Source organism: Argopecten irradians, chromosome 9 (genome assembly GCF_041381155.1).
Source record: "Argopecten irradians isolate NY chromosome 9, Ai_NY, whole genome shotgun sequence".
NCBI classification, from domain to species: Eukaryota; Metazoa; Mollusca; class Bivalvia; order Pectinida; family Pectinidae; genus Argopecten; species Argopecten irradians.
Window position 1 is genome coordinate 38,604,283 of NC_091142.1, and position 27,210 is coordinate 38,631,492.

The 27,210-nt window shown below is 33.4% G+C and overlaps 1 protein-coding gene across 3 annotated transcripts in view; it reads right to left on the reverse strand.

Moving 5' to 3' along the window:
• The window catches only part of LOC138332278 (cartilage matrix protein-like), a 52,132-nt gene that overhangs the window by 7,159 nt on the left and 17,763 nt on the right, over window positions 1-27,210 (reverse strand). For 2 of the 3 annotated variants that reach the window (XM_069280301.1, XM_069280302.1), the window contains 5 exons: window positions 22,094-22,109; window positions 20,103-20,153; window positions 17,698-18,303; window positions 16,549-16,563; window positions 12,708-12,731 (listed from right to left, as the gene is read on the reverse strand). In XM_069280301.1, coding sequence (XP_069136402.1) covers window positions 12,708-12,731; window positions 16,549-16,563; window positions 17,698-18,303; window positions 20,103-20,153; window positions 22,094-22,109 — 712 coding nt within the window. The remainder of the gene's footprint in view (window positions 1-12,707; window positions 12,732-16,548; window positions 16,564-17,697; window positions 18,304-20,102; window positions 20,154-22,093; window positions 22,110-27,210) is intronic. The other variant, XM_069280303.1, reaches the window with a different exon arrangement.

Consider the following 27,210-nt stretch of genomic DNA (forward strand, 5'->3'; position numbering starts at 1 on the left):
GTAATTAGTGAACGAAACTTTTGGACTAATGAACATCTTAATGACAAGCCAATAAAAAGGTTAGGAATACCATAATTTTCATAGAAAACTGATATACCAAAGTAAGATAAATGGCATCAAAGACAGGAAGCAAACAAAAACTATCTAAAAAATCGAATGGGTAGAAGGTTAACTTTATTCAATTATATTTATAGGTCCCGACCAATAATTTCATTAAAACAGAAGTACAGTGTACGCATGACTAGAATACGAAGCGAAGGTTTACCAACGTCGAAGTTTGAATATGTATGAGAAATTGAGATTTGACAAGTTCTTGATTAATTGAAAGCAATTACAAAATGTTACATTTCTAAAGTATGTTTATATGAAAACCGAAGGCATTTTCCAGTCATGTAATTCTAGAGATTTGCTGGTAAAGTCAGATGTACTTTTAAATCTATCACCTACCGCGGTGACATCCACACAAAAGATAAGAGCATTGTCATCCTACGGGTACAACTTTATAAGCTTTCACTCATATTAATGTGGATATATGAATCAGTTCAAAATCGAGCTAATAGGTACTAAAACAGCTGGACATTCAAAATCTAAGTTTATCAAACACGTTTAAAGTCATTTCCCGTTACAGTTCTATTAATTATGATACAAATCTTCTGTGAGGGTTTAGACTTTGGGACTGCTGTCACAGCATGATTTAAAGGTTACATATGACATCTTCACTTGGTATTAAGATATGTGTCAAATGTTAAAAACATTTTAACAGCATGTCCAAATCTCAATACAGAGGTCATACATTTAACAAAAACAGGTGTAATGGTATAAAATAGATTTAACGTGTGTAAATGACATTAAATGTCAGTAATAGATTTCACTTATTTAAATAACTATACAAAATAAGAGTTCATATTTGATTTATTTCACAATTACAGTTGTATTTGGTTTCCAGATAAAACAATCGCGAAACTCCTTTAAAACAGATATTTGATAGTTCCCTATCGATGATGCCAATACCAACATATACCATAACTTATATATCTATGTGGGTGATTTAAGAGTCATATATAACAATATTTATAGGAAAAAATGCGAAATCTTATTACGGATTTATCTTTGCAATAAAACATTCGTGAAACACTTTTAGGACTGGGTTAAATATTTCTGATTCGACATAGCCAATCATAGCATATACGTATCGGGTATTAGTAACGTGTCTAAATGGTTATCTTGTTTTTAGATATCTAATCAATTTTAAAACAATAAGAAATACTATTATATTTTTTCCCAATAAAATGTTCGTGATATCTTATCCGATGTTACCATTCATAACGTGTACGAACAATTAACAATTGTATGCCTAACTCTAAGATATGGATGATGCAAAAGTTAAATTTATGATCATTTTTAAAATACATGTCACTATGGACAAGAAAATCCCAATATTACAGATATAGATGTATATTTTCATTGATATGTTAGAGAAACACTTTTAGAACTATGTTAAATACATATTTTTTTTAGATTTTCACTCCAACCCTACTTTATAACCTTTCCAAACGCAGTTTGTATTCATCAGTCTGTAAACTAGCATCCGTTTATTATGACGTCATTATCACTGTAACGTCACAATTCACGGAAGATGGTTGTTCAAAATGGCTGTTCCATCTTTGAAGAAAATATATTTTCTATTCATTGTAGAAGCAAAATCTCTTAGGATTTCATCAAAAAATATGTTATGAAATGTAAATATAAGCATTGAACGTCTTTCAGGTGACATTCATAGCCAATATGAGTGCCAACTGGACATAGGCAAATTCCATGATGAAGTGCGCCAAATGAAAGATGTCCAATGCTTAAGTATGTCTTATCCGAAGTCGTCAGTCATAACGTATACAAACGGCTAACAGCCTAAAGCCAAGAGGTGGGTAAGACTTTTACTTATGACAGGTATACAAATGTACTCCCTAGAATCAGACACCTACTAGATTAATCATAATACCATTAGTACGTGTTATAGATGATAACACTCTTAGTGTTGCTCCTATTCTACATTCGACAAACTATAATGAGACCATTATAGATTTATATGATAACAGATGACCTATTTAGGAGGACTCCATCATACAATCACAGTAACATCATCAGTATGTGTTGATTATAATATATTTACACATGTCACACTATATTGCGACCTTCGGAGGTGGCCCATTAAAGAGAATTTGGTTTAATTGTCTGGTCCCAAACTCTCACAGTGAAGTGATTCTACAGACTTCGGCACTATATCAAATTAACCAAGAGCTCAAATATAGTTCTATGATGGAATCCCTATAAGAAGAACTTTGCGGTTTATACCGAAATGTTATGTCAATATTTAAGTATCAACACGAGTTTTATACTGTATCTTGATTATAAATAGAAGTATAGAATATAAATTGCATCTCTGGAATCTTTCTAGAAAAACGATATAACTAAATTGTGACTTTCACTGAATAAATGTAGTTGGCGTTATCCCATGCAAGGGCTTGTAACGGAACGAACTATGTAAAATCCGGTAATTCTAAAATGAAGTGTATTCTGTGAACATATAACCTCCTGGGAAGTACGGTTAGGTGGAGGATGGGATTCAATTCGAAGAATGACGTAGGATTAGGATACAAACAAGCTTTTCACTAATATAAAGCTCGTTTTATTCGGGTAACTTCAAGTTTTACCACTATCTGTGGTCATCGAGTTCACGAAGTTTTACTGTGTTGTAAGAGTCATGACCGAGAGTATTTGGTACATGTTAAAGTTTTGTAAAGATTGTCCGTATTATTTTCACGAAAATAATCTTGATAAAACCTAAGTTTATCAATACAAACATATCATTAACAGCCTGAGAGATAACCTTCTGCTGAAAGTACTCTGGGCATGACCTGGCTTTACAACAGATAAAATTATGTATGTGACAAAGGAGGCTGACCACAGCGCTGATCAGCTGACCAGTAATCTGGATTATAGGTTAATTAGTACTGTTCAGCTGTGCAATAACCTCTCTGTAATACACGTAATCCGTTTACCCTGTTAGATAGGATCAGAAAAACTTAGACTGGTGTCAGCAATATCCGTAATGGGGAGAAATCAACGAACGAAGGACCGCGCTCCGATTTCTCGAATCAAAACTGTAGACTTAGTCAAAACATCAGTTTTTCCCTTTTGTTATTTATATAAAAACCTTAGACATAAGTCAGTTTTTGACTTGAATTTGTTCCAACCAATCAGAGCCAGATATCTGACCCATTATGAACGATGCTGTACTTGATGAATTTAAGATTTAATGGTTTGTACATGATCTTATTCTTTTCTGGCATTTTTTCAATATATAGACGTATTGGTATAGTATTTGTGAAAAAGTGAGCGACAGAAGTCACTGGTAAGTGATAACTATTCAAACAGGTGTTAACGTTATGAGCCCTGTAACGCCCATGTAAGGTGACCATGACTGCTTGAGTAGGTTTCCATTTCTTATATTTCCAAACAAATTTGCTTTTACATATATCATGAATATTTGTCCACATTGTCTACTGTAACGTTGTATTATCGCCATTTGGTAAGAAGCTATAAATATCTGGTGCTTTATAGGTTGTCTAGTAGGTTCGTTGTTACCACCCGAAAATTCCAACAAGATTTTTCACATTTTTCGCCCACAGTTTACCTGTTAGTCCTTCCATATATGGGTTCAGGTATTTGGAAGCCATCGTTTATACTTAAATGTTCTTAAAACGTATAGTATATGAAGACGTTTAAGGATAAGACGAGAGTGCTTGACAGAAGAGCCGAGTAGTTTGTTCAGCCTAATTAGATAAAACGGTGGTAAATACCATATCATCTAAGGAAGAACAGCAAAGAATAGGGGTTTGTTTATTCTATAAGTTTGGAATTCTTATATAGTTCTGTTTAGTACGGTACATGGGCGACGAAAATGATATCTATCAAAGCTTGCTTTTTGGTTTAAAATTATGACAATATGCTTATTTGGGTTTTTTTTTTTTTTTTTTTTTTGTTGTTTTGTTAAGTTTTTTTTGGGTTTTTTTTAGTTATTTACGTTGGTTTTTCTAGAAAACAATGCAACGCATCATTACGATGGCCTAAAACGATTCTCGAAATATTAGTCCGCGCATACGTATGCAATAACTCTAATGACCTCTCAATTTTACTATGCACAGTTCTGCCTCTTTAATTGAAGAATTGTTCAATTGACTTTTACAAATTAGTAAAAATCAACGTAATAATGATTATATTTAGAATACAATGTTTCGAAAATCTAAATAATATAGTAAATGTTACTCGTTCATTAATTCAGCACATATTTATATCATCAGCTGACATGATAAAAAAAGAAATAAGCAAAAAAATCAGACTACTATATAAATCAAGAACTCTGTCGAATCCTCGATAGTATCTGGTGTATGTCAGTGTGTGTCATATCTGACATTGGAGTCCTATAAACCCGATAGTTAATTCAATCCAACCGTTACCATTTAGACCACCTGCTGAGGAGGCTTTCAAGTGTCAGTGACAGTTATTCAATTGCAATCAACATATTTAAGTTTATAAATCAAATTACAATAATAACAAAAAGATAATATCCTAAATACAGAAAGTCTAAGCCACAGTTTTGTCCGTTTAACAGCTTCGCGTGTTAACTGATAAGATGTTCTCTGTGATAGCTATACCATACAGAAGTGTTGGCTTTGCTGCACGAAAACTTCCTTTTGATATTAAATTTCGATGTTAAAATCAGTATTTATCCATGTCTGTCTCGCCGTGAATAAAACTTCAGTGTGGTTAAGTTGTGAGTGAAGTGATAAAGAGTGATGATGTTGTGATAGGTCCGACATTTTGATTTATTAGACAGGCTACAGCCTTGTTGCTTTGTTCCAGTCACAGATACGTAGGTGATAACGTCAATAGTGCACGCATACTCAGGTAAATACTCAGGTAAATAAACAACAATAATAACAGGACATGCACAGGTCACACACGTAATCGTACAGTGTTACCTTGTTCTTGTACAGAAATTTAAAAAAAAAGTTTAATGATGGATATCTGATGTTAATATAACATTTATGAATATATAAGCCGTTGCCTGTAAGTCTAGCCTATTAAGTATTTCTTTTAATTTGGAAAATTGAGAAATCAATTACTTGCCTCTGTTTAAAATGTGATAATATTTAATTGGTTCCAATCGTCCCGGTAAATGTTTAATTTTATAAGTTTGATTTCAATCAAATTGCTGTGTGTTTTTGTATGTATGTATGTGGGTTCCTTCGTTTACTTATCGGAGCTGATAGTACACCGATACACTGATGTCACATACATTCTACTTGGGAATTACTGGGTACGTCTGGTGTAGGGCATTGAAACAATGAAGACGTGAACATGCATGCATTGAAACAGAAATTAGAAAATAGGAATCCAATTATCAGTCCAAGCCCCAAAGAATGCGTCTGTAGTTTTCATAATAGAAAGAAATGTTTTCATCGTTTTTATATACGTTTTATTTGATATGATAAAATATCCAGTATACAATTTCAAAGATGTGTGATATCATGCAAGGTTTGTATTGAATGCAAAGTCATTTTTGTCTCGTTTAACACTCATTTTACCTATACATACATATTACCTAACACTTCCTGATACATCCTCTCGATTAATGACAGCAGGAAAGAACCACGATAAGTATCGATTACTTTAGAGGAGAACTACCTTAGGTATAAACTCACATGTACAATGAAACCTGCCGTAGCGACCACCTCTGTATAAAGACCGCCTCCTTAACAAGAAAACTTTCTTAGTATCCAAACTGATATATTTCAACACAATTTGCCGTGTGTAAAGACCACTTGGTTATACAGGCCATACTACACATGTTCAACTTTATACAAACTGTACATCCAAAAAGCTTTAATAATATTATTTCGAGCAACTGAGAATTCTTGGTCTTTCTATCATTGATGATAGCTCATTGCAAGAGTGCATAGTACCCTGATAGCTACCACACTTTCTGTATACTTACTCACTCTTAATACCAACAATACATATGAAAGTCATGCTGCCCACTTACTCACTGATACCTAGTGATACATCTATATACACCTAAGTCCAGTTTGTATACCCATAATGTCCAGTTTAATCCACTGTATCTAGTAATGGTTAAATCCACAGTGTCCAGTTGTTGAACTCTTGCTCCCTTACCCATCCCATGCACGACTAATTATAACCCACTCCATCAGCAGGAGTTGCCACCACCTACATACTAGTGTGTAATGTCACTGTTAGGTCAAATAGATGGAGTCATGTAAGTGGTAAACCAGTAACTAACTACAATTTAACTGCCATCAGAAAGTATGCAATCTGTCCACAGACTTAGTTTAATAATTCCGTTATGCCAAAATCAATCCATACAGATCTAGCTAATTACCAAACTATTTATAAAATCTTAATCATAATTACTAATATACACTTCGAAATAAATCTCTATAATTCCATTTAGAAATAATACTTTCCAATTTTTATTCGATCTCCAATAGGTTATTTAATTTTTGTACTCGTTTACGTTCCTTGTTAAAATTTCGATCTAGGTGTTAATACAAAATTTCACCATAGGCTAGTAAAATTTAAATCTAATACAAAGAAAAACTAACGACATATCCTTTACAAATGCTTAGTACTAAAAAATCTGTTTACTGATAGTGTAGATCTCTTTAATAAGATATCGATTTTGTGTGGAAAATCAATATCATTTCACATAACCAGGCTTATTATAGACTATCTTATCGAACATTTAATTGACATTTCAAACCTCAAGTCGTCAACAACTTATTTCGTTTATAACTTAACAAAATAATAAGATCTTCAATCCTATAATTGTAACGTGATGAGACTGAAGATGGAGATATATAACAAACATTAATTAAATCATGTTATACTTAAACAGTTTTATATAAATTCACTGTTTTTGTTGGATTTTTTTAAACATTTTTTTCATTAACAATTTTTGGAACTGATATAATATTTATAGTTTCCTTTGTGTTTGTCCTGATATAATGTTAAAGCTACATTGTGAAATCGTGCCTTTCGGAATGCATTTACCTTTCAACGACCCAAGGCAAACCAAGTGTATGTACATAAACACTACATATACGAAATTCCATCATGATTATATTTTTGAAAGACAACTGTGTATCTACATAAGGTTTACCATTACATCAGGTCCATCCTGAGCGCCAAAATATCAACTTTCGTAAAACCAATATAATTATACCGTACATTGATAAAATGACCGAGTGTTGACCGTTACAACACTCTTTCTTGTCCTCTAAGATACTCCAGTGAGTACTTGTATACTACTGTAATGTTGATCCACAGATATCCATTACATAGCCACGCCTGTAGAATTTCAATAGTCCTACAGCCTGGGGCTGTCAGGATTGTAGCGACTATTCATCAAAACATTCTGACAGACAACACTCTGCCAATTATCTCCCTATTTATTAGTGATTATATCAATTAATTGAAATTGAAAAAGCCATGAATTAAATGTATCGCATGACTTTTGATGTGAAATGGAGCTGATTAAATTTGGTTGTTACTTCTCAATAGAATCGCATTGACACATTTCCCCGTCTCGTGTTATATAGGTAGGTCGTAGATTAGAGAGATTATTGCGGTATATATCTGACCTTATTTATATTTCACTGTGTTAATTAGGTTGTATGGGGTAACTGCTCGAATGATGATATTTCATCTCTTTCATAAGCTGTCTCTTAGTACAGACATGAAAACGTATCACGTATTGTGTGAAATGTGTAGAGGTCACCTTGGAGTACTATTCACGTGTCTTAAAATAACTATCCGATAACAATATCAAAGAACCAAAAACGTAAAAATGAATATATATATCACATGTGATTCTCAACCAAAATAATGAAAGTTAAAACGTCGATTAGAGATTTCAACCCACGCCAAGATTAACTTACTTATAAACAAAAGTGGAAAACGGTGTTGATTTTATATGTTTTTAAAACTAACTATCCGGAAGATATTTGAGAAGTAAACAAGACATGTTTACCTTAAATGGCTACCTTTCGTAAATAACTTATTTTGGAGAAGAGGACGATAAATAAGAGTTGGAGGATTGGCCTTGAACAAACCCTCCCACCAAAAAGGGAAACAATGTAATAATAATATATTGATATATAAATTATATTACAGGAATAGTTCTAGAAAATAATATCTGTAAATAAAGAAAAGAAGTCGGAGCAAAAACATCATACCAGCACATACACATAGGAACACCTTTTGTTTGATTGGTTGTTTATAGTCAAGATTTAGGTTACAAATGTAGCTTCAGTTAATTGAAATCAATATTTCATTTTTTTTTTACACAGACATTTGTCTACCTGGTCCACGGTAATGTTTTAACCTTACGTAAATCTAGCGTGTTAACAAGGTAGGACCCGGGAAAGGTAGTGTCAAAGTTCCTACTGCACAAATACACTAAACAGGACAGGTGCCAAATATCAAACTACTGAGCTCCTGCTAAGTTTGATCGCAAATTAATCAATCTAAAATATAACATTTTTCTTCATACGGAGTTTAAACATCATTTTACATTATTCTAGTCCAATATCTACTATTCAAGTGTTGATTTATGACATAGATAACATATTCAGAAGCTGAAAAATCGTTCTTACAAATTAATCAAGTTGACTAGTTAGTGACAGAAAAAAAACCTGTGTTTTCTTAGTGACGGACGACACGACAGGTATGTCACCTGGATTTGATAAGGACGTTTGACCCGATTGTTATCTACAAACATTACAAACCTGGTTAATGTTACACCACATCTGTCCACGAAAACGAAAGTACTACTTCTGATCAGACCTAGTGGATCAGTTTTCTTTGTTTACAGATGTAGCGTGTAAAAGCTTCCTAAAAGATGCGATCCCAAAAATATATACTTGATTTTTTTCCCCACACAAATTCATCTTATTTGTGCTTAGCGTGATTATTTTTCTGGATGGAAGAGCTCGTGTAGTTTAATTGTTTCAAATTTCAATTGTTAACAGAGAAAACCCACGTTGTCGGGTATAAGAAATTCCATTTAATCGTCCGAAGGGAAACTAAATCCTGGTCGTCCTTTAGCAAAAGTGAAGTGTGTTACCACTCTGACACCAGACCTTTATGATAATTGGCTATTGATTTGACACGTAATGGTGCTTAAAACAATGAGCTTAGAGAATCAATAAATAGATTTTTAATGTACTAAGCTAGTCTTTTGTAAATACAATTTTAACATGATAGAAAATGTGAAAGTGATGAATCCTGAAACTTGAGGTCGAGCCGAAAGAAACGGGAGAAAATAACGACTATACCTTAAATCCCATTTATGGCACATTTAAAGACGGCAGTGTTATAATATAAATAGACATATTTGATTAATCCGACCATCAGATAATACTACCACCAAGCTAGCTTCGAGATCATAAAACAAATTGACTCTTTCCCTTGCTATCATGACAAGTTCAACATTAAACCGCAGGGCAAACATGCTAGGCCTAACTGCCTTGACTCTATTGGTAGAGATTCTTCTTTGTCGTGTTGTTAAAGTGCAATTAGTTCTTTTGATTTAGGGTAAGTAAATTAAACTTATGGCATTATATATTAACGAAGAGCAGAAGCGTTGACAAGTACAACTGAAATGTTTGGACTTTTCTCTTTTTTTCAAACTCATTCCACTTAAGTCATAAATCGACCCGAATTATCTTTAATTACACCAAGAAAAAAAGATAACATTTCTTCGTTTGCTTTATGATACATATATTTCCCGCATTATTTCAAATTATTTTATTAAATGAAAGATATTATACAGCTTGATGTCCAAACAAATGGACGCCCCTCAACAGTATGCGTTCCTCAAACGACCAATTTTGACGTGTATGGACATACCACACGTGTTCTGACCATGTATTGACTCAATCGCTGTCGGGGTAAAATAACCATATACGGTTACTGGAGATAGATGTATTCACTTTTAAACAGCTTGATGTATTACAAGATGTTCTTTGAAAAGACACTTTACTTCACCGCACTTGATGTGTGGTAAACAGGGTCAATGTCCACGGCGACATTGGGCGGTTATTATTATATCTATACTATCATTATTTATATATTATTTTACATAGGAAATGTGATAATCACAAGAATGACATCCCGTCAACGCATAACAAGCTTAACGTATTTCCTGTTATTATTATTTATGATTTATCTTTTATGATTTAAGATATTTTGATAATATATCCATTATAAGTTTTAATGGAGTGACTCTAAGTCTTAGTTTGATATTTTAATAATAAAATCAACTCCTAATAAGAGCAAGATGATACTTTATCAAATGACACTTTGATCACCATTTGATAGTTTCCTTCGCACTCATCCTGGTCATTTATACGGGATATTGTTTCATCTAATTTCTGTATATACCGAGACGATTTAAACGACAGAGACCTATTCCTTACAGAAATGTGACATAAAGTATGTAAGTGATTATAGTTTTTTTGTTCATGTTTTACGTGTGACATGACAGATGGCGGTAAAACCTGTTATGTTAATATTCTTTAGAAGGTTTCTGACACCCTACTTGTTTGGCAAACATATTTCTCCTCGTGTTATGTTACACCGACCAAGGGGACATACATTATATACACACTTCAGGCTTTCAGTATTTAGGTAGATGACAATCAAGATGAAATTTCGAAAAGAAATGTGATAAAATATGTATTAGTATGACCCTATATTATCATAGGTCACCGACCCTATAATAATTTGATAACAAGACTGATAAAAAAACGTCACGTTACAATCATGGACAGTGGGACATGTTAGACCGTCAAGACCGTCACGTACAGTAGTATTGATTGGCTATCGATTTAAATCGTATGAATCAATAATTTTAATCAATCAAATAAAACCGCCGACCTAATGATCAAGAGGCGCTTAACATATAATATAAACATAACCGTAATCCAAAATCAGAATCAATTTAAAGACGTTGACGAAACCACATGACATAAAACAAAGATAATTTAGTAGGACAGAAAAAAGTTTAAATATATAGTAAAGTTCTTGTCTCGAATAAGCAGATTGTATTGCTTTATATTGATAAATTATTTGTCGTCTTTCTTTTACTCGTGTTAGCTTATTGATAACCTAGTTTGCTCGATATACTTCAACTTCCTGACAAAACACCTCGACAGTATAATAAAAATAATGTGTGATCACAATAATCGCAACCAATAGCAGCAGAATAATCAATTCAACAAATACCAATACTTTAAACCTAGATCTAGACAGTAATGACCACAAAAACTTGCAAAGATACAAGCGAACCGCGAGACGTTCCACAGTGACTGCACAAAGTAACTGACTACCGAACATAAACCTGCAACATTCCATTTTAAAATCTATCCAACTGTACGGCCAAATGTATCCGTGTAGCCGAAAATAATTTCAAACGGCATTTTTCGATACAAATATGCAGCCTCAACATTATAGGTAATTGGTTTCCAGAAATAATGAATAGATCCAGACAGAAACATGAACGCAATACAAAATTAATATGAGTCAACGAAGGTAAAATATAGATTAGAAAGATCTTCAGCAGCAATAACTGCTATACGAATGTAGATAAGATCCAGATTGATAACTTACAATACGTTATTTAAACGTGTGTTTAATTTTGAAGACATTATACAGAACTACGTACAATTGTTAGTGGTATTAGTCTACCAACAGTTTAATTCCACGTACTTATTTTGATATTAAATCCTGTGTGGCCTTCAATTATTGTTTAAAAACTGATAAAATCTTGCCCAACGCCAGAGAGTTTCTGATTTGGACTTTTAACGAAATTTCACCGCGAATCCAGAACAATAACATTTGTATCAGCGACGTTGATATAAAATACCTTAGTTAAAGTAAGAAACTTGGACAATCGTCAGTAGTAACACACGATTTTATCTAACAAGGTTAGGACAACAAACCACGTGGCTGACCTATCTCTACAGACTGAGTGTGGAGAGTTATGACATCATTTAATCTTTGTTTTTATAGTATCTTAAGATAACGTTACGGTGGCCATTTAGGATTTATATCACTATTTAGAAAACACTAGCGCGGTAGTAAAATAAAACTATTGCCTAGCAAATTTCCCCGATCCTTTATCACATTTTAACGAAAGGTAAAATAACAAATTGGCTTGATATGTATGTTGCTTCTATTTTCTGGTGGCGACGCTTGAATGTAAGAAAAATTATTGTTTTGCGCAATTGTACTTAAATGTCATTAGAATATTATAGACACACATCTAAAATTCAATAAGCACTGATACTGTACAATACCCTAACATTGAATACTAGTTAGAATTGATCTGGCTACATGTATACATATATAAATGGTTAAATATCAAATAAACACAATTTAACAAAGCATGATAATTTATTGACTCGTGCCCTATCCGAGCCTCGTACTAACGATCTACGGCAGCCAATCGCCTAGCCAAACATACCTACGCCTTCTACCACTGCGCCACATCGGGATGTTGTCATGCTTTGTAAAATTGTATTTCTTTGATATTTTATTTTATATAAATGGTTATATGTACTTACATGGCTCAGGTGGAGGATCTTGAACTGTAAAAGGAAATTAAAAATTTATTTAACAAAACTGTTTGAAATTTAAAGTACAGATAGTTGATACAAAACAAAAAACATTATAGTTGCTGTATTATAACTTGTCCAAATTGCATAAAAATTCAATTAACACAGGTACGGTATGTAAATATGTCTATATATTCTCGTATATGTGCAGACATAGACAGATACAGTATATACATTGCATATATATGGTTTACACCTAAAGATAAAACAAATTAATTTTTGGAAATAGCGGATTTAGCAGATTTTCTTTGATTTGTAACACATTTACACAGCTGAATGAGCGATGGTACAAAAAAAAGACAGCATCTCGTAATACTAGAAAAATGACAAATCATTACATTTGCTTAACTGGACACCTTTTGATTTGCATTTATCCCTGTAACCTTGGAGAGTTCCTTTGAACAGTCATGTCAAATTATGGACGTGTCGGATTTTGAAGGTGGAACTAAACATGAGAGTAATCCTCGACCTATGGCAAGTTGATGGCTACTATAAATCACATAGGAATCGCCCTACAGAGGTAGACTGATATTGTTAGAGTGCCAAGCATCCTTATCCTATAAGCAAAACTAGTGGCAACTGTAACTACTTATTTCTTCTTTATATGAGAGAGTTATCTCCCTTAAGGGTAAGTATCGTTTGTGAAGTCATTATTTTTTTTGGAAACGTCGTTTCCTTCTTGAATGATATACATGTAACGTTACATTCGTGAAAATCTGACGTAACAAGACATTCCTACACGCAAGAGTAAATATATTTATAATATGCATATAGAGGGGATTACTACAAAGGTATCAATAATAGCGAATGTAAAGTTATATAATCGTATAATTTGAATATTATACAGTATTAATTAATATTTTGGTGGCAAAAATTAACGTATAATAAGATCCGAATGCCAAGCTGGATAATAGTAACTAACTAATGAATATTACCGTATATAATATTTTAAAGCAAAATAAGTTTTATGCAAACAAATTGCAGCTGTACAATCACAATTGAAATACGTGGTGTGATACTACCGGTGTTGGTATAAAAGATACATTAATCTGTCCTTGTTTGATTGCAAAGCACTGTTAATTAGCTCTGTTTTATCTACCGCGTGAGGCGTTAATTAATACCCTAAATGGAGCGATAAAGTAGATTAACATCCTCGATTGTAAGGTTTTTGTTGTTCTGTTGTTTTTAAATATGACCGAATTTAGTCATTGGCTGATATAGTTCACACTTTAAGTATGGTTTGTGTAGTGTTACGCCTGTACGCCCTTGTAAATGTACGTTAACATTTGTATTATAGTGTATTGAAAATAATAACAGGTAAATGATAGATTGATGATGTGAACAAGCTCTCTTTGCCAAATACCATTGCCAACAAAGGTACTTTTTTATTACAACGGTAGTATTTTTTAATTGGGGTAAAATTTGACTATATGTACTAAAGTTATTTATCATTTCATTGGTCTTTTAATAGCATATAATCAAAATATTAATGACCGAAATAAAAAGGCTACGGACCAATGTCCTACACTGGTGATGTCGTCCTTAATCTAGTCTCTGATATCAGATTGTAAATTTTAAGCAGTACTGCTAATAAATGGAATGTCATGTTGATACTTTCATCGGCATGAGCAGTTAGAGCATTTACTGAGAACAAACTTCTCGTCGTTGGAAATAATTGAGATAACCTGCTAACTTAAGACATATTTATAAAGCAATGAGGTAAACAAACACTTAAGAAAGCTTACGATTACCAATGTGTGTGTTTGTTCTTAATGTCTATAGTTAGCATTTTGATACCTGTAAACCTGACAAAGGTTAGCAGGTGACTGTTTATCCTAAAACATACAGCACACATTCACAATAGTCATTGTAACATAATGATGAGTGTTTGCGAGTAGGATTTGTTTTTCTAACACAGTATGAACATTACAATTTACGTTTACTCTTAAGTACTGTTTGTTTTAAAATAATAATGATAAACAAACATGACATATTTTCTGTTGATCTCATTTTGCTTGCGTTTCCTAATAGATCTACTTGAATCATATTTGTGTACATTTCAACTATTTACAGTGAGGGCCTTGAGTAGGCATCCAGGTGAAGATACTGCATTCATGTGTAAAGAACCATAGTGTTTACAAACGGAATTATATTAAATATGATTGGATTTTCGAACACTGAGTCCTTCAGAGCATGTTAAGCTTACCAAATGTTTAAATTATTGAAATTATACACCAAAAATGTATATGAATTTGTGATATTAATTTTTCTTCTGTAACCTTCTGCAGAAATTTGGGGACGTTGAAAGACCTGAACAAAAGACTGTGGTCTAAATAACCAATTCTGATCAATCTTCTTACAGACCTGTTAACAGAGTCTGCTACACCTGGAGCTTAGACATCTCTTTACAAGAGACACGTGCCCACCAACGTTTATTTTAAAAGTAAGCATTATACGAATGCAGGTGAACGACAGGTCAGTATCAGGTTTAAACTATTTCAATGGTTATCTGGACAATTGTCAAAGTACTTAGGTATTTAGACGAGTGTCATACTATGTCCTTTTCTGTTAGGAAAAATTATAATCATCCGGACTAAAATATTTTAAACATAAAAACCTATTTGCTATTTGATTGAATCCTTAGTTGGTAGTCAGTCTAGATCACGTGATCAAAAAAACGTAACAGCCATCAGAAAAAAATGCTGATTTGTCATATTTATATGACTAAGCAGAACGGGCTAAACTGACAAACATACATAAAAAGATTGTCTATAGGTTCATCTGGAATTAAGTTGTTGGCGTTTTGGGCCCGCTGACAGTGATCCTGGTATGTAAGAGATGTTTTGCCAGGTGCTCCCCTAAGGTTAGACTATCCTTAGTGACAGTCTCCATTATGATGGACAGGTGGGGATGGTGAATAGGTGGTCTTTGATACAGACGTTGAGAGTGTAAGCTTATTGAAATAGTTAGGATGCCTCAGACACACCTGTATCATAAGCGAGGGCGAAGGACGCTGGCCCATTCTACGTCTACTTATCCTTCTGTTCTTGAAAAAAACTTATATTGTATCCAATTATCGAAATTCTACATCAAAACGCACAAACACGAACCAAATCACTAGCAATAACACATTTGAATGGAGTTTACTGACACTTTTAATGTGTATTTTCGATTGATTTACAGCATTTGTATGTATTCAACGCATGTTTATGATGCTGCAAAGCATGAATATCAAATCAGCATATTTGAGGCTTAGATAATCGCTTAGCGTGTGTTATCAGTATTTCTGAAGATATTATACATTGGCTCATAATATGGTATTTTGGCGGCATGTGTTGTTTCAATGTATCGATCCAGTCATGCTTGAACTCTCTTTCAGCATGTGTTTGAGTCCTTTTTATGCAATGTTTATGATACAGTGTGAAATGGAAGCAAAGATCAAAGCTACCTATAGGGCCTTTCTTAGTCACCGGATATTAATGCTACGCACAGCAATTAAAAATTTATGACAAAATATATTCAAAAATTAAGAAAAAATGGGAGAAAAAAAATCGCATTGACATATTCTGATTGAAGTTGAATTCATATTGTCATAAAGTGTGTAAGACATGAAGTAGATCAATACTAAATCTACATTTGACAAGTTCTCTTAAATTGAAGAATGTTGCATAATTTTGTTTTATTTAATAGATTATATATTTTTAAAAACAAAACTTCAATCAGTTTGATCTGCGAACTACTTAACAACTCTGCTAGATATAAAAGCTGCATGAGCGGTGTGAACGCTTACGTTCCCGATTCGGAGCTGGAAAATATTACAAATTAATACCCATGAAGTAAACAACACAATTTTTATCAAAATCTACATAATAAAAATGATAAATATATTAAGCTGAAAACGCGATGAAACAACAAGCTTGAACCGTCTTTTTGATTTTCATCTTCACTTTCTCACGTCATATAATTGTTCATATTTTGACGTCACCATCCCTGTCAAATTTCACGGATGATCTACTCATGGCAAATCAATATTACGGCAATAAGGGACTTTTATATCCCAAACGCGAAATAAGTCGCCGGAGTATGAAAAGTATGCAAGAAATATCTGTTGTTTTACATCATCATCCCAACAGATTACAGACTAAGACAAAACATTTGTTTTCACTTTTCTCTTTCAAACTATTGACATCTATATCTGCTGTTTTTTCTAGACGGTCTATTCTTTATTTGTATATTACAGAGTTATCCCCCTTGCGGGTAGGTTTCGATTCTGATGTCATGTGTTTGGGAGCTTCCGTCATATGTTTAAGAGGAAACGACGTTAAATCCGCCCACTAAATCACGACATCATTATGGATACATACCCATAAGGGAGGTAATACTGTAATATCCAAAGACGAAGTCTTATTAAGATAAATGGTTTATAACAGACATTTGTTTTTGTTTGGTTTGAACCCTCTGAACACAACTTTGTAAAAGACAAAAGAATACAGTTCATTCCGATAACCAGAGAAAACTAACGAGTATTAGATTTCTGTAAAATATCCTGGTCCCGATTTCTCGAAACAAACTTAAGTAAAAAATTTTAAAAAAAATATAAAAAAAAACCCAATAAAGTCTAAAATTATTAACATAGATTACATAATAGAAATAACTTAAGTCATCACCATTATTTTGAGAAATCGAGGCCTGACGCGATTATGATATATGTATACATGACATTATTACGGATATTACAATTGTATAAAACATGTATTTTGACGTAAAAATGGTATAAAGGAAAATGTTTATTATGAGTATTTTCAAAATTTAGAACATCAAGGTCTGTCCAAAACTTGATTGTACCTGGAAGAAAACAAGTGGTGATATATGATTGTTAAGATATATACGTATAATTATTGCTATATATAAATATATATATAAGATTACATAGACTCACCTTCACAGGCCCTGTAAGCTACCATTTCAGTGAGAGCCCGTGTATTGAGCTTGTTAAAGCTATCCACCTGAAGGTAGTACTTCTCCTCTGGTTGACTAGCAATCCCCATAAGTTCACTGGGGTCAATATGGGGTCCTACCCCTATCGAAAACACGTGACATCCCATAACCTTTAACTCCTCCGCTTCCCCGAGGGTGAGGGCTTTCCCCACCTCTTTTGTGTAGGGGTCGACCCTTCCTGGGTTCGTACCCCCGTCGGTCACTACGATAACAACATTGGGTACGAGTGGTCGGTCCCCACCCCACGGGGTGAAAACTTCCCTCCTAGTTTGGTTGAGAGCTCTATAGGTCACTGTGGCTGGGCCTGCTGCGTACGCAATTCTCGACACTTCTCTTAAGATTTCGTCTTCATTTATATATTTGTTAAAGGAAAATTCTGTTTTTACGACATTACTAAATGAAACTATGGCCACGCGTGTTTTGTCGGGACCTAGTTCGAATTCTTGTAGCACTTGTCTCACAAAATTGAGTTCTTTGTTGAATTCAGGTTCCCCTATGCTTCGCGAAGAGTCTATTACAAATGCTAAGTCAGCTATCTTCCCACAGACTAAAAACAAAAGAAAAATTATTACCGTTCTAAATACGCGCAACAAACAGATTTGTATGAAAATTCAATTAGAAAAAAAAAACATCAGTAGCTAAAACCGTCATGAAAATATGCCAAACACGCATCCCCAACTGGTCCCTGGGGGTGAGGTAGCTGTATCCTCCCATCGTAGTGTCAAAATAGTCTGCTAAGATAATATAATATAGTTATGACCAAGTAAGTTAACCTACTTTCTCAGCGGAACCTCGCTAGTTTTATATCGTTTTAGCCATCCTCTATGTGACATAGCTTGCTCGAAGAAAAAAATCCGATATTTGGTACGATAGCAACATCATAGTTTGTGAGAAAATAGCGTTTACCTTCCAATGAATTAATGGTATTGCTTTTTCTGCAAAGCGGAGAGAATCCTATCTGAGATACAGAAAAAATGACCGAATACTACATTGTTATTTAACCTTTACTATAGAAAGTAGTGACTTTAAAATATTGCACAATTGTGTTCGCTATAATCGCGGTGAAGTAAATGTCTGGAACGACGGTTGATAAGAATGATAGTATTTATGGCATGCCACTGTTAAAATTGACAATGCTCGAGAATCGCTAACTGTAAATAGGTTTACAAGAGAAAGTCACGATTATTTCTCCCCACGAAATTTAACAATTACACAGTAAGATTCCGTTAAACCAAATATAAAATCTCCGTATGTATGACATTTTATCACCAATATCTTCAAGAGTTGAAATTATAGGAAACACTTATATCACCAAAACTTACAAACAGTCACTACAACATATCAATAATGTATCTTCAATTAATCATGTCATATAAAACGTTAATAATATCATATATCGATGTCGAATGCGTTACAATCTCTTTATTGTTACAGTTAAATACGACCTCCATGAAATTAAGTAATGCAAAGTGTTGTGCCCTATGTCCCGATAAAATACTAGATACACTTTTCCATTTACCTTTCGGTATCAGCACAAATATCGTTTGAATGTAATGACTACGGAAGAGGTAATGAAATACTAACTATATCGAGGTTTTTTTTTCTTGCAAAGAGCAATATAGATTTGCGGTAAAATTGAGTGTCTACTTGACCATTAGAACAGACTCTGGAACAAAATAGAAGGTCTTTCATCCGTATTTTCAACATTGAAAAACACTGTTCATGAAAGCTGTATAAAAGTCTTCTATACTGTAACATTCTAACGAGGTTCCACTACGTGTATAAGTCAAGCAGACATTTTGGGTGTATATGCATGCATACGTTGTACTTGTGGTTAGGTAAGCGAGGAAGGGTTTCGCGGGGAGCTAAGTTAGACTGGATAAGGAAGGAGTTAGAAGGTGGGCAGGTGGGGATGGCTGTCATAATGACATATTTGGCATCTTCTATGAACGTATAGTCTGTCTTTGCATATTATAGTTATCTGCCCTTGATGGTTAGTACCGATTGTTCCGTCATCAGTTTATATCCAATAATTTACATTTTTTAAAAGATGACGTTATGCTCACAAATACATGAAGTAACAATTACATGTCTTACCTAATAAAGGCAGATAACTAAGCAATATGCAAATCAGAATTGACAAAATAATCAAATGCAAGTTTTTTAGCTAATATATAAGTTTTACTATGCAATATTATAGCATTCAAAATGGAAGAGAAATATCTTCTCAACTTAATTTTTATCTCAAGTAAATACTTTTTTATGATATATGTTGTTTTCATATTCATTAATTTAATTCAATGCTTTATTTTCAAATAGCGAAAATTGTTAGAAAAAAATACATACCACGAGGTCTCCTAAAAGCGGAGTCTTCCTGACGCTTGACTCGGGGTAATCCTGCAAAGTATATTTCATTTATGTTTCATATATTTGTAATCTAATAACGTTAACATTCGGTTGTTATAGATTACGAGAGCACATCAGTCAAACACTTAACTAAATTTGCATTACATCGTTGGTATCAAGTTTTAATCTATAAATAAGAAATCTACTTTTTTTCAGTACAGTGCATAGTTGATACTCTGAAGTTAATCGAAAGTTCCCTTTCATTAAGTCCAAAACATATTTAAGATTGAATCGAAGTATAATAGTCTGTATAATATGTGTCTATATTACATACATTGCCTATTCCACTCTTTAACGATTATTCACTAGTAGACATGTCAAGCGTGTAATTTACTTTCTACAGTAGGTTTCATTTAAGCATTATTTTTTAATTTTATCGGGGTATGAAAAAAAAATGTTTGCAAACTGTGTGAATCCGCGTTTTTTTCCATAACCCTATGAAATTAAAGAATAGTGCCATTAATACTTATCATTAAGTTCATACTCTATTTGATAAAATGAATTATGTTTAAATGGAACATTATAGTGGTTTTTCAAGGGATTATTTTTCCGAATCAATACGCAACATCAATGTTTTTATTATGACGTCACGATAATGTCGATGTTTCGCGCCATTCTCGGATTTTTTTCATAGTGTTATGCAAAGAAAATATTGGCCAATCAGAAAGCCAGATTTGGTATGAAAATAAAGAAAAATCAATTATTTTCATATGAATGCAAAACAATAGATTAATACTACATTTTGACGCGACAAGCGTCAGGGCGCTAGCAAGCTAACATTTAGGTGCTAAAGATATGCTTAAATTAATCTTTCGAAACTCTGCCGAAAAATCAACTATGCTGGGTATATTTATTGATATATGTCTTGCACTGTGCGTGAGATGTATGATTCATACCAATATATTTGCACGCATCAGCTACCAAATGTGTATAAATGTCTGATTCAATCTAGTGCTTTAACTGCACTTAACTAAATCAATAGATCAAAAGATTTCTATAGGTTTCGCTAGAGTTTATTTTGCTTCCCAATCTCAGTCGTTTTCTTTCATCTCCCCTCGCATTGAGACTCATTTCTGGAACATTACAAATTGTTGTCAACAATGACAGACGACTACACATGCGTATTGCAACTGCACTAGTAGATCGTGTTGTCTGGATTAGAGATAAAAATCTTCATATCTTCAACAGAGGATCCAATTAGCATTGGCTGCCATAACATTCCGTCTGACATCAAAATGGGAACGCTTTATTTCTTAAATGTTAAATACAAACTATCGGAGTATGGAGTGGATAATCTATGAAACACCGACGTCTGGTTGACAGATTTAACTGCATGTGAATGTCACGGGATAGCGATTTTATTTAGGTATATTACGTAGGCTGGATTCATAAAGCGGTGGGTGCATTTAGTGTTAAAACATAAAATTGACATGCCAGATTTATTGTGAAATTTCCAATAAAAGGAAAGAGCACAAGTTCTTTAAAACTACTGTAGTATATCTTCATTCGTTTCGACAGAACGAAAGAGCACAAGATTTTTAAAACTACTTTAGTATGTCTTAATTCGTTTTGACAGAACGCTGTTGTAGAGCGAGCATGTACTACCGTGATAAAAGTGTGATGTACTGGGTCATTATAACACATAACATTACTACAACTTTTCAAATAGATATATTGTCTGATAACATACAATTTTATCGATTATGTATAATCGGGAAAGATACATAAATAACCTTATCTAAAGCCACCAATCTCCAATTTATCAAACAATACAAAACATTGACTTCAAAAACGTAATGTCACTTGTACACTTTGGTTTAATTATGTCAATTCATTTTATTCTAGCGTAATCAAGATTATAACTGATTCTAGGGTAATGCCAAATGAATGACACATTAAGTGAACGGAAATAAGAAATAAGATATACTTACCAAAGCTGTTTCCTATCTGTAAAATAGAACGAATACTATTAGCAAAAAATGTAATTCGTAAGGGCATTTCAAAAATAAGAAATATCGACAGTATAGACAGATTCTAGTCCTACTTGAATATCGATAAAGCGTACATAAAAAACTAGATCTTGACACTCTAGATGACTCGTGACAAAAGAGAACGAGATGTTTCAGAAGAGTAACCGTTCTATGTTTTATTCAAAGCATGAAGCATACAAATCTGCATTGTAGGTCATATCCGGATCAGGTAACGATTACTAGTTAGAATTGAATAAAACAAAAGAAAACAAAAGGTGAACAAAAAGACATGTTAAGGAACATGCATAATGTCAATAAACAAAACCTGGTCTTGCAAGAGCATAACAATAAGTAAGAAACTAAGAAAATTATGTTTATAGGTATAAAATAATTAAATGCCTTTGACGACGATAGGTATTTTTTGTTTTATGACAGTGTGGGTCGAGAATGCTTTGGGGTCACTAGCCTTAAAGTTAAGGTCAACAGTAGCGATCATTAGGGCATCTCTGTAGGGGGGTTTGAACAGTAGGGCACGCGTCGGCGATATCTCCCGAAAACCTTGTACAAATATGACGGCTATCTAAGCAGACGATAGCACACCAAATATTAACAGTGAGGTAAGGCCTTATTCTGGCGTAACACCAATACCTACTGACAATATGGTACCAAATACAGATAAAACAAGGATAAAACGTCTTAACAATGGCGGCATACTGATACACACTGCCCAATATCGGTACGAAACCCAGGTAAACCATCTTAAAATTGTAAAATGGCGACATACATTGTACCAATATACATCATATTACTTTTTAATAATGCCATTTCATGAACGAATGTTTAAGCCAGTGATTTTATGGATCTATAGCTCAACTGTTTTATGTACATACTAAATCGTTTGGGTGAAATAAATCCTACTTTCTAATTGTTCCCAATTATATCCCCAACGATAAGAAGATAATGGATTACATCAGTCGATGTATCTATCTATTTGATTGAATTGGATCATCGACAGTTATTCTTTGTTTGTATTGTACATAGCCCTTTTCTCATGAGAGACTGACATAGCTTTCATTGTCATTATGTATGCCATTGTTGAAGGGAATACATATTGTTTCTAGATATTCAGGGTTTCATGCGCAAAACTGTTATCAGTATTTTACATATCCTCTGCCCTTATTTGGTAAATATTTAGCTAGGTCATCAATTTGCAAAGGTTTTTGGGTTTTTATTGTTTTATATAATCTTTATCTTTATTTTGTATTGCAGTGCTAAAAAAGCTAATGACAAACACCAACGAGTAGATTTTGAAATTCGTCATATTAAACATATGGTTTTTATCTGTGTTGATAACAAACTTTTAGCATGTCTTTCCAACGGAAACTGCGACCCCATATTCAGAAAGGGAAAAGCCAAATTACACGAAGGTTAATAACATGTAAAATGTGTATAATATATCAAAAGTATGTGAGGTACAAATTCACATAAAGTTCATTTTGATAAAGGAACTAATGTTTAAATCACCAATTTAGATGTACCATTCTCATTACATTACGTAACATCATTGGGTGGCGCCTGATATTTCTAATGTTATATCTAGTTAATAGCAGATAAGTACTCAAAAAGCATGGGTGGCATTTCAGATATAATGTATGCATTGGTCAAATAAATTATCGGCACAAGCCATGTCAGTAACAGTAATAGCATCCTATCCCCAGACCCCCAATACATCACAATAACAGATAGATATCATATCCTTTCAGCGTACCTTTAAATGGAATACGGAAACACGATACCGAGCGGATTATGATCATTTAATGTTGAACTATTACGTGAGTTGGTCATGAATAAATCCTAAAAAGGCAGAAATGAGGCATAAAGTGTTTTAAGTTTACCAGTGGTATCACTTCATACAAATTCTGAATTTTCCAGGGCCAGCTTATCAGACATCAGACAAAGATATTTAAATAGTAGAGCATTCATTGGGCCTTCTGTATAAAGTGACATCATCAGTTCATGTGGCAATCTACACTAACATGTAGTTTACGTACGGAGCACGGCGACGGACGGAGCACGATGGCTATAGGTCATCACAGCTATTCGGGTCAGATGACTTTACAATCGATATATAAATCCATTAATGTCTAAAATTTAAAAACAATTTGAGATAATGATATATTAAAATAAAACGTCTTTATATAACATACAAAGTTTGTGTGAGGATCAGGAGATTTTGTGGAAACACTTTAACTGTGATACGTATATTCTCATATTTAATGACAAACTGTCAGATATGTATCACGTTATTCATGTTTTTAAATGAATATGTTTTGAAATCAATGTGAATATTCATACTTTATTCCAAAAATAATCCTCTACAAGTACATCGAGAAGTCAAGTACGAGAATCCGGATTTAGGAATTATCTAACACCATAATTAGATTTTCATAGTATATATTTAGATGATTGATGATTCTAGGATCAGGAATAATTTTCTCGAGATGCTTTATATTACATAATTCAAACGATTTACGAGACACCTAACGTTATCGACATTTTTTATCTGTTTACCATTGATACCAAACACCTGTGTTATCTTACACAGGTAAGAAAGGTGCAGCATTTCCCCTGCCACCTGACTAGACTATAGAGATCGATATCCCTATTTGCTGTTACTGAACTGAGGTCAAAACCAACCGTGATTAGACTAGTGAACTTCAAATGAAACCATCAATCAATTCCACTTTCGCCTATAAGGATGCTAAGAGCAAACTGTCTTTAATTTCCCTAAACTGTATTGAATTTCATAAATTGTCAGGCATTAAATACTGCTTCCTAAATGATAAAAATAGTTTAGTAAATAGATTCTACTGTTTTAACATTACTGTACAGGAAACAGTGTAGACAATGTTATTCTGTGGGAAGGTCAGAGTGAAGGTCACCATCAGTTCTGTGTAAAAATGTCACCAGGCAATGTTATACAGTAATGTAACGTACTCAGTCACAGTAGGGCTGGCGGGGTTCTCACGCTAATGTAAACAATTTAACACCTGAAAGTCACCGCTTTACATTCGATTGATTTTTTTTTCTTGCGATAAAATTTATACTACATATGTATTTCTGAATGGAATTATTTTTGCTGATTTCAATATTTTAACTTTAACAATTTGTGTACTTGTTCCACACTTACTTCAAGTCTATAAAAATAATAAATGTATATATCAAAATGATATGTAAGAGTTTGCTAATATATAGCCACGAGTTTCGTTAGTGTTGACTGGGCCATAATTTCTGATTCAAATGTAATATTCATTTGATGAAATTAGCGAAAATGTTTTTTTAGAAATTAATTACAAAATTGTTTTAACAAATATCAGGTAATTAATCACCTTTGTCATTGAACAGCCTATCAATGCAAACAATTCAATTGATAAAATCTTATTACTTATGTGACATATTTGAGTTTTTATATGGCACATTATTTATTTATACATTTTTTATAAACAGTAGCTCTAATGTCGGGGATATAAAGGTGTTACAATGCATTGTTTCTCTAACCGGCTGGTGGTTTGTACTCACTGAGAATGACAACTATGTGCAGAGGTCGTAAATCAGCGCTTGGATTCGACATATACACAAATTTATGTTAAAGTGATGACACGAGGGTTGTCACCTTAAAATTGCCGTGACGGCGTTAACTTAGACATGACATGAAGTCAGTTTAAACTGGCCTACGAGATACACGTCCTGCTTTAACTGACACAATGAAGTACTAAATTCGTCTGTTCTCCATACTACACGGGTTTAGAAGTGTATTTAAACCAATTAGCGTTTGACTTTCGCAATCATCTTAATATTTTGATAATATTATACTACAAACTGCATAACAAAACTTTTCCGTTGAGTAGAAACTGTCGTTATAGTCGTAGTTGCTGTGGAAACATGAACTTAAAATAGTGCTTTGTTTAATGTAATAAACCATTCTTAAAAGGAGAAAAACATATATTTATCTGTTTGCGTTCAGGGAAGGAAGGGTTAGGATAATTGTAGTCAAGTTATGTGATGAAACGTACATACCATGAAGACACAATCATTACATAGAATATCACGTAAGACATATCCGTATCAAGTGCCCCCCTTTTCCGTCCTGTTTCATTTCCACTCACGTATCGAAACATTTTCTCTGTTTTCTATCATACTTTAAATATGTTTTAGCTGGAAAAATGTATAAATGCAACGTTCGTGCAAATGTAACTGTTTATAGAATAATGAAGTGCTTAAAACGGGAAATCATGTCAAAGTTCAACGAGGATTGGTTTCCAAAAACAGGCACTCGCCCATTTCTTATAAAACTGCGTTACATTTTCCTATAATGAAATGAAAAGTATACAGGTCCTGAAATTTACTTTACACTAGATATTTTATACATATACTAACATCTATTACATAAATGGCGCATCTAAAATGTAATATATCTATTTTGATATTGGATTAGAAACTCATTAGTCATTCTGGAACCTCAATGACCACACCATTATGTTCCGTTACCATCATTTAAACTCATGTCTATAAAGTCATTATGTAGTAATATCAGATAAAAAGGAAAGGAGAAGGTACGTTAGGACTCAAATATGGCCCCAAAATTAATTCTCCAGTAAAGAACAACATATTTTGCCATATAACAGTTGAATACGTTTGCTAACACATTACATTCCAAAAATATCCCGCATGTGCCAATTATGTTCACTATGACGTCATCAACATGCAGTTTCCCGCCATTTTTCACAAAAATCCTTGAAAATCATACTTTTTGAATGGTTTTCTCTAAAAATGAATGTGGCCGCTTTCGTGGAGCAGAAAGAGATTTTCACACGTTGTGTATTGTGTATTTACGCATATCCATGCAAAATATAAAGTTGCTCCAAGGTGGCGGCCAAATTCATTTCAAGCCTTTTCTAACCTAAAGATGATGAATTTCTAGCAAAATTTGGCGATAAGAGGAAAATCCTCAATTTGATGACGTCATAGGTGGAGTATATCGTGTACATGGTTATAAAAAGTTATGTTTTGATGAATGG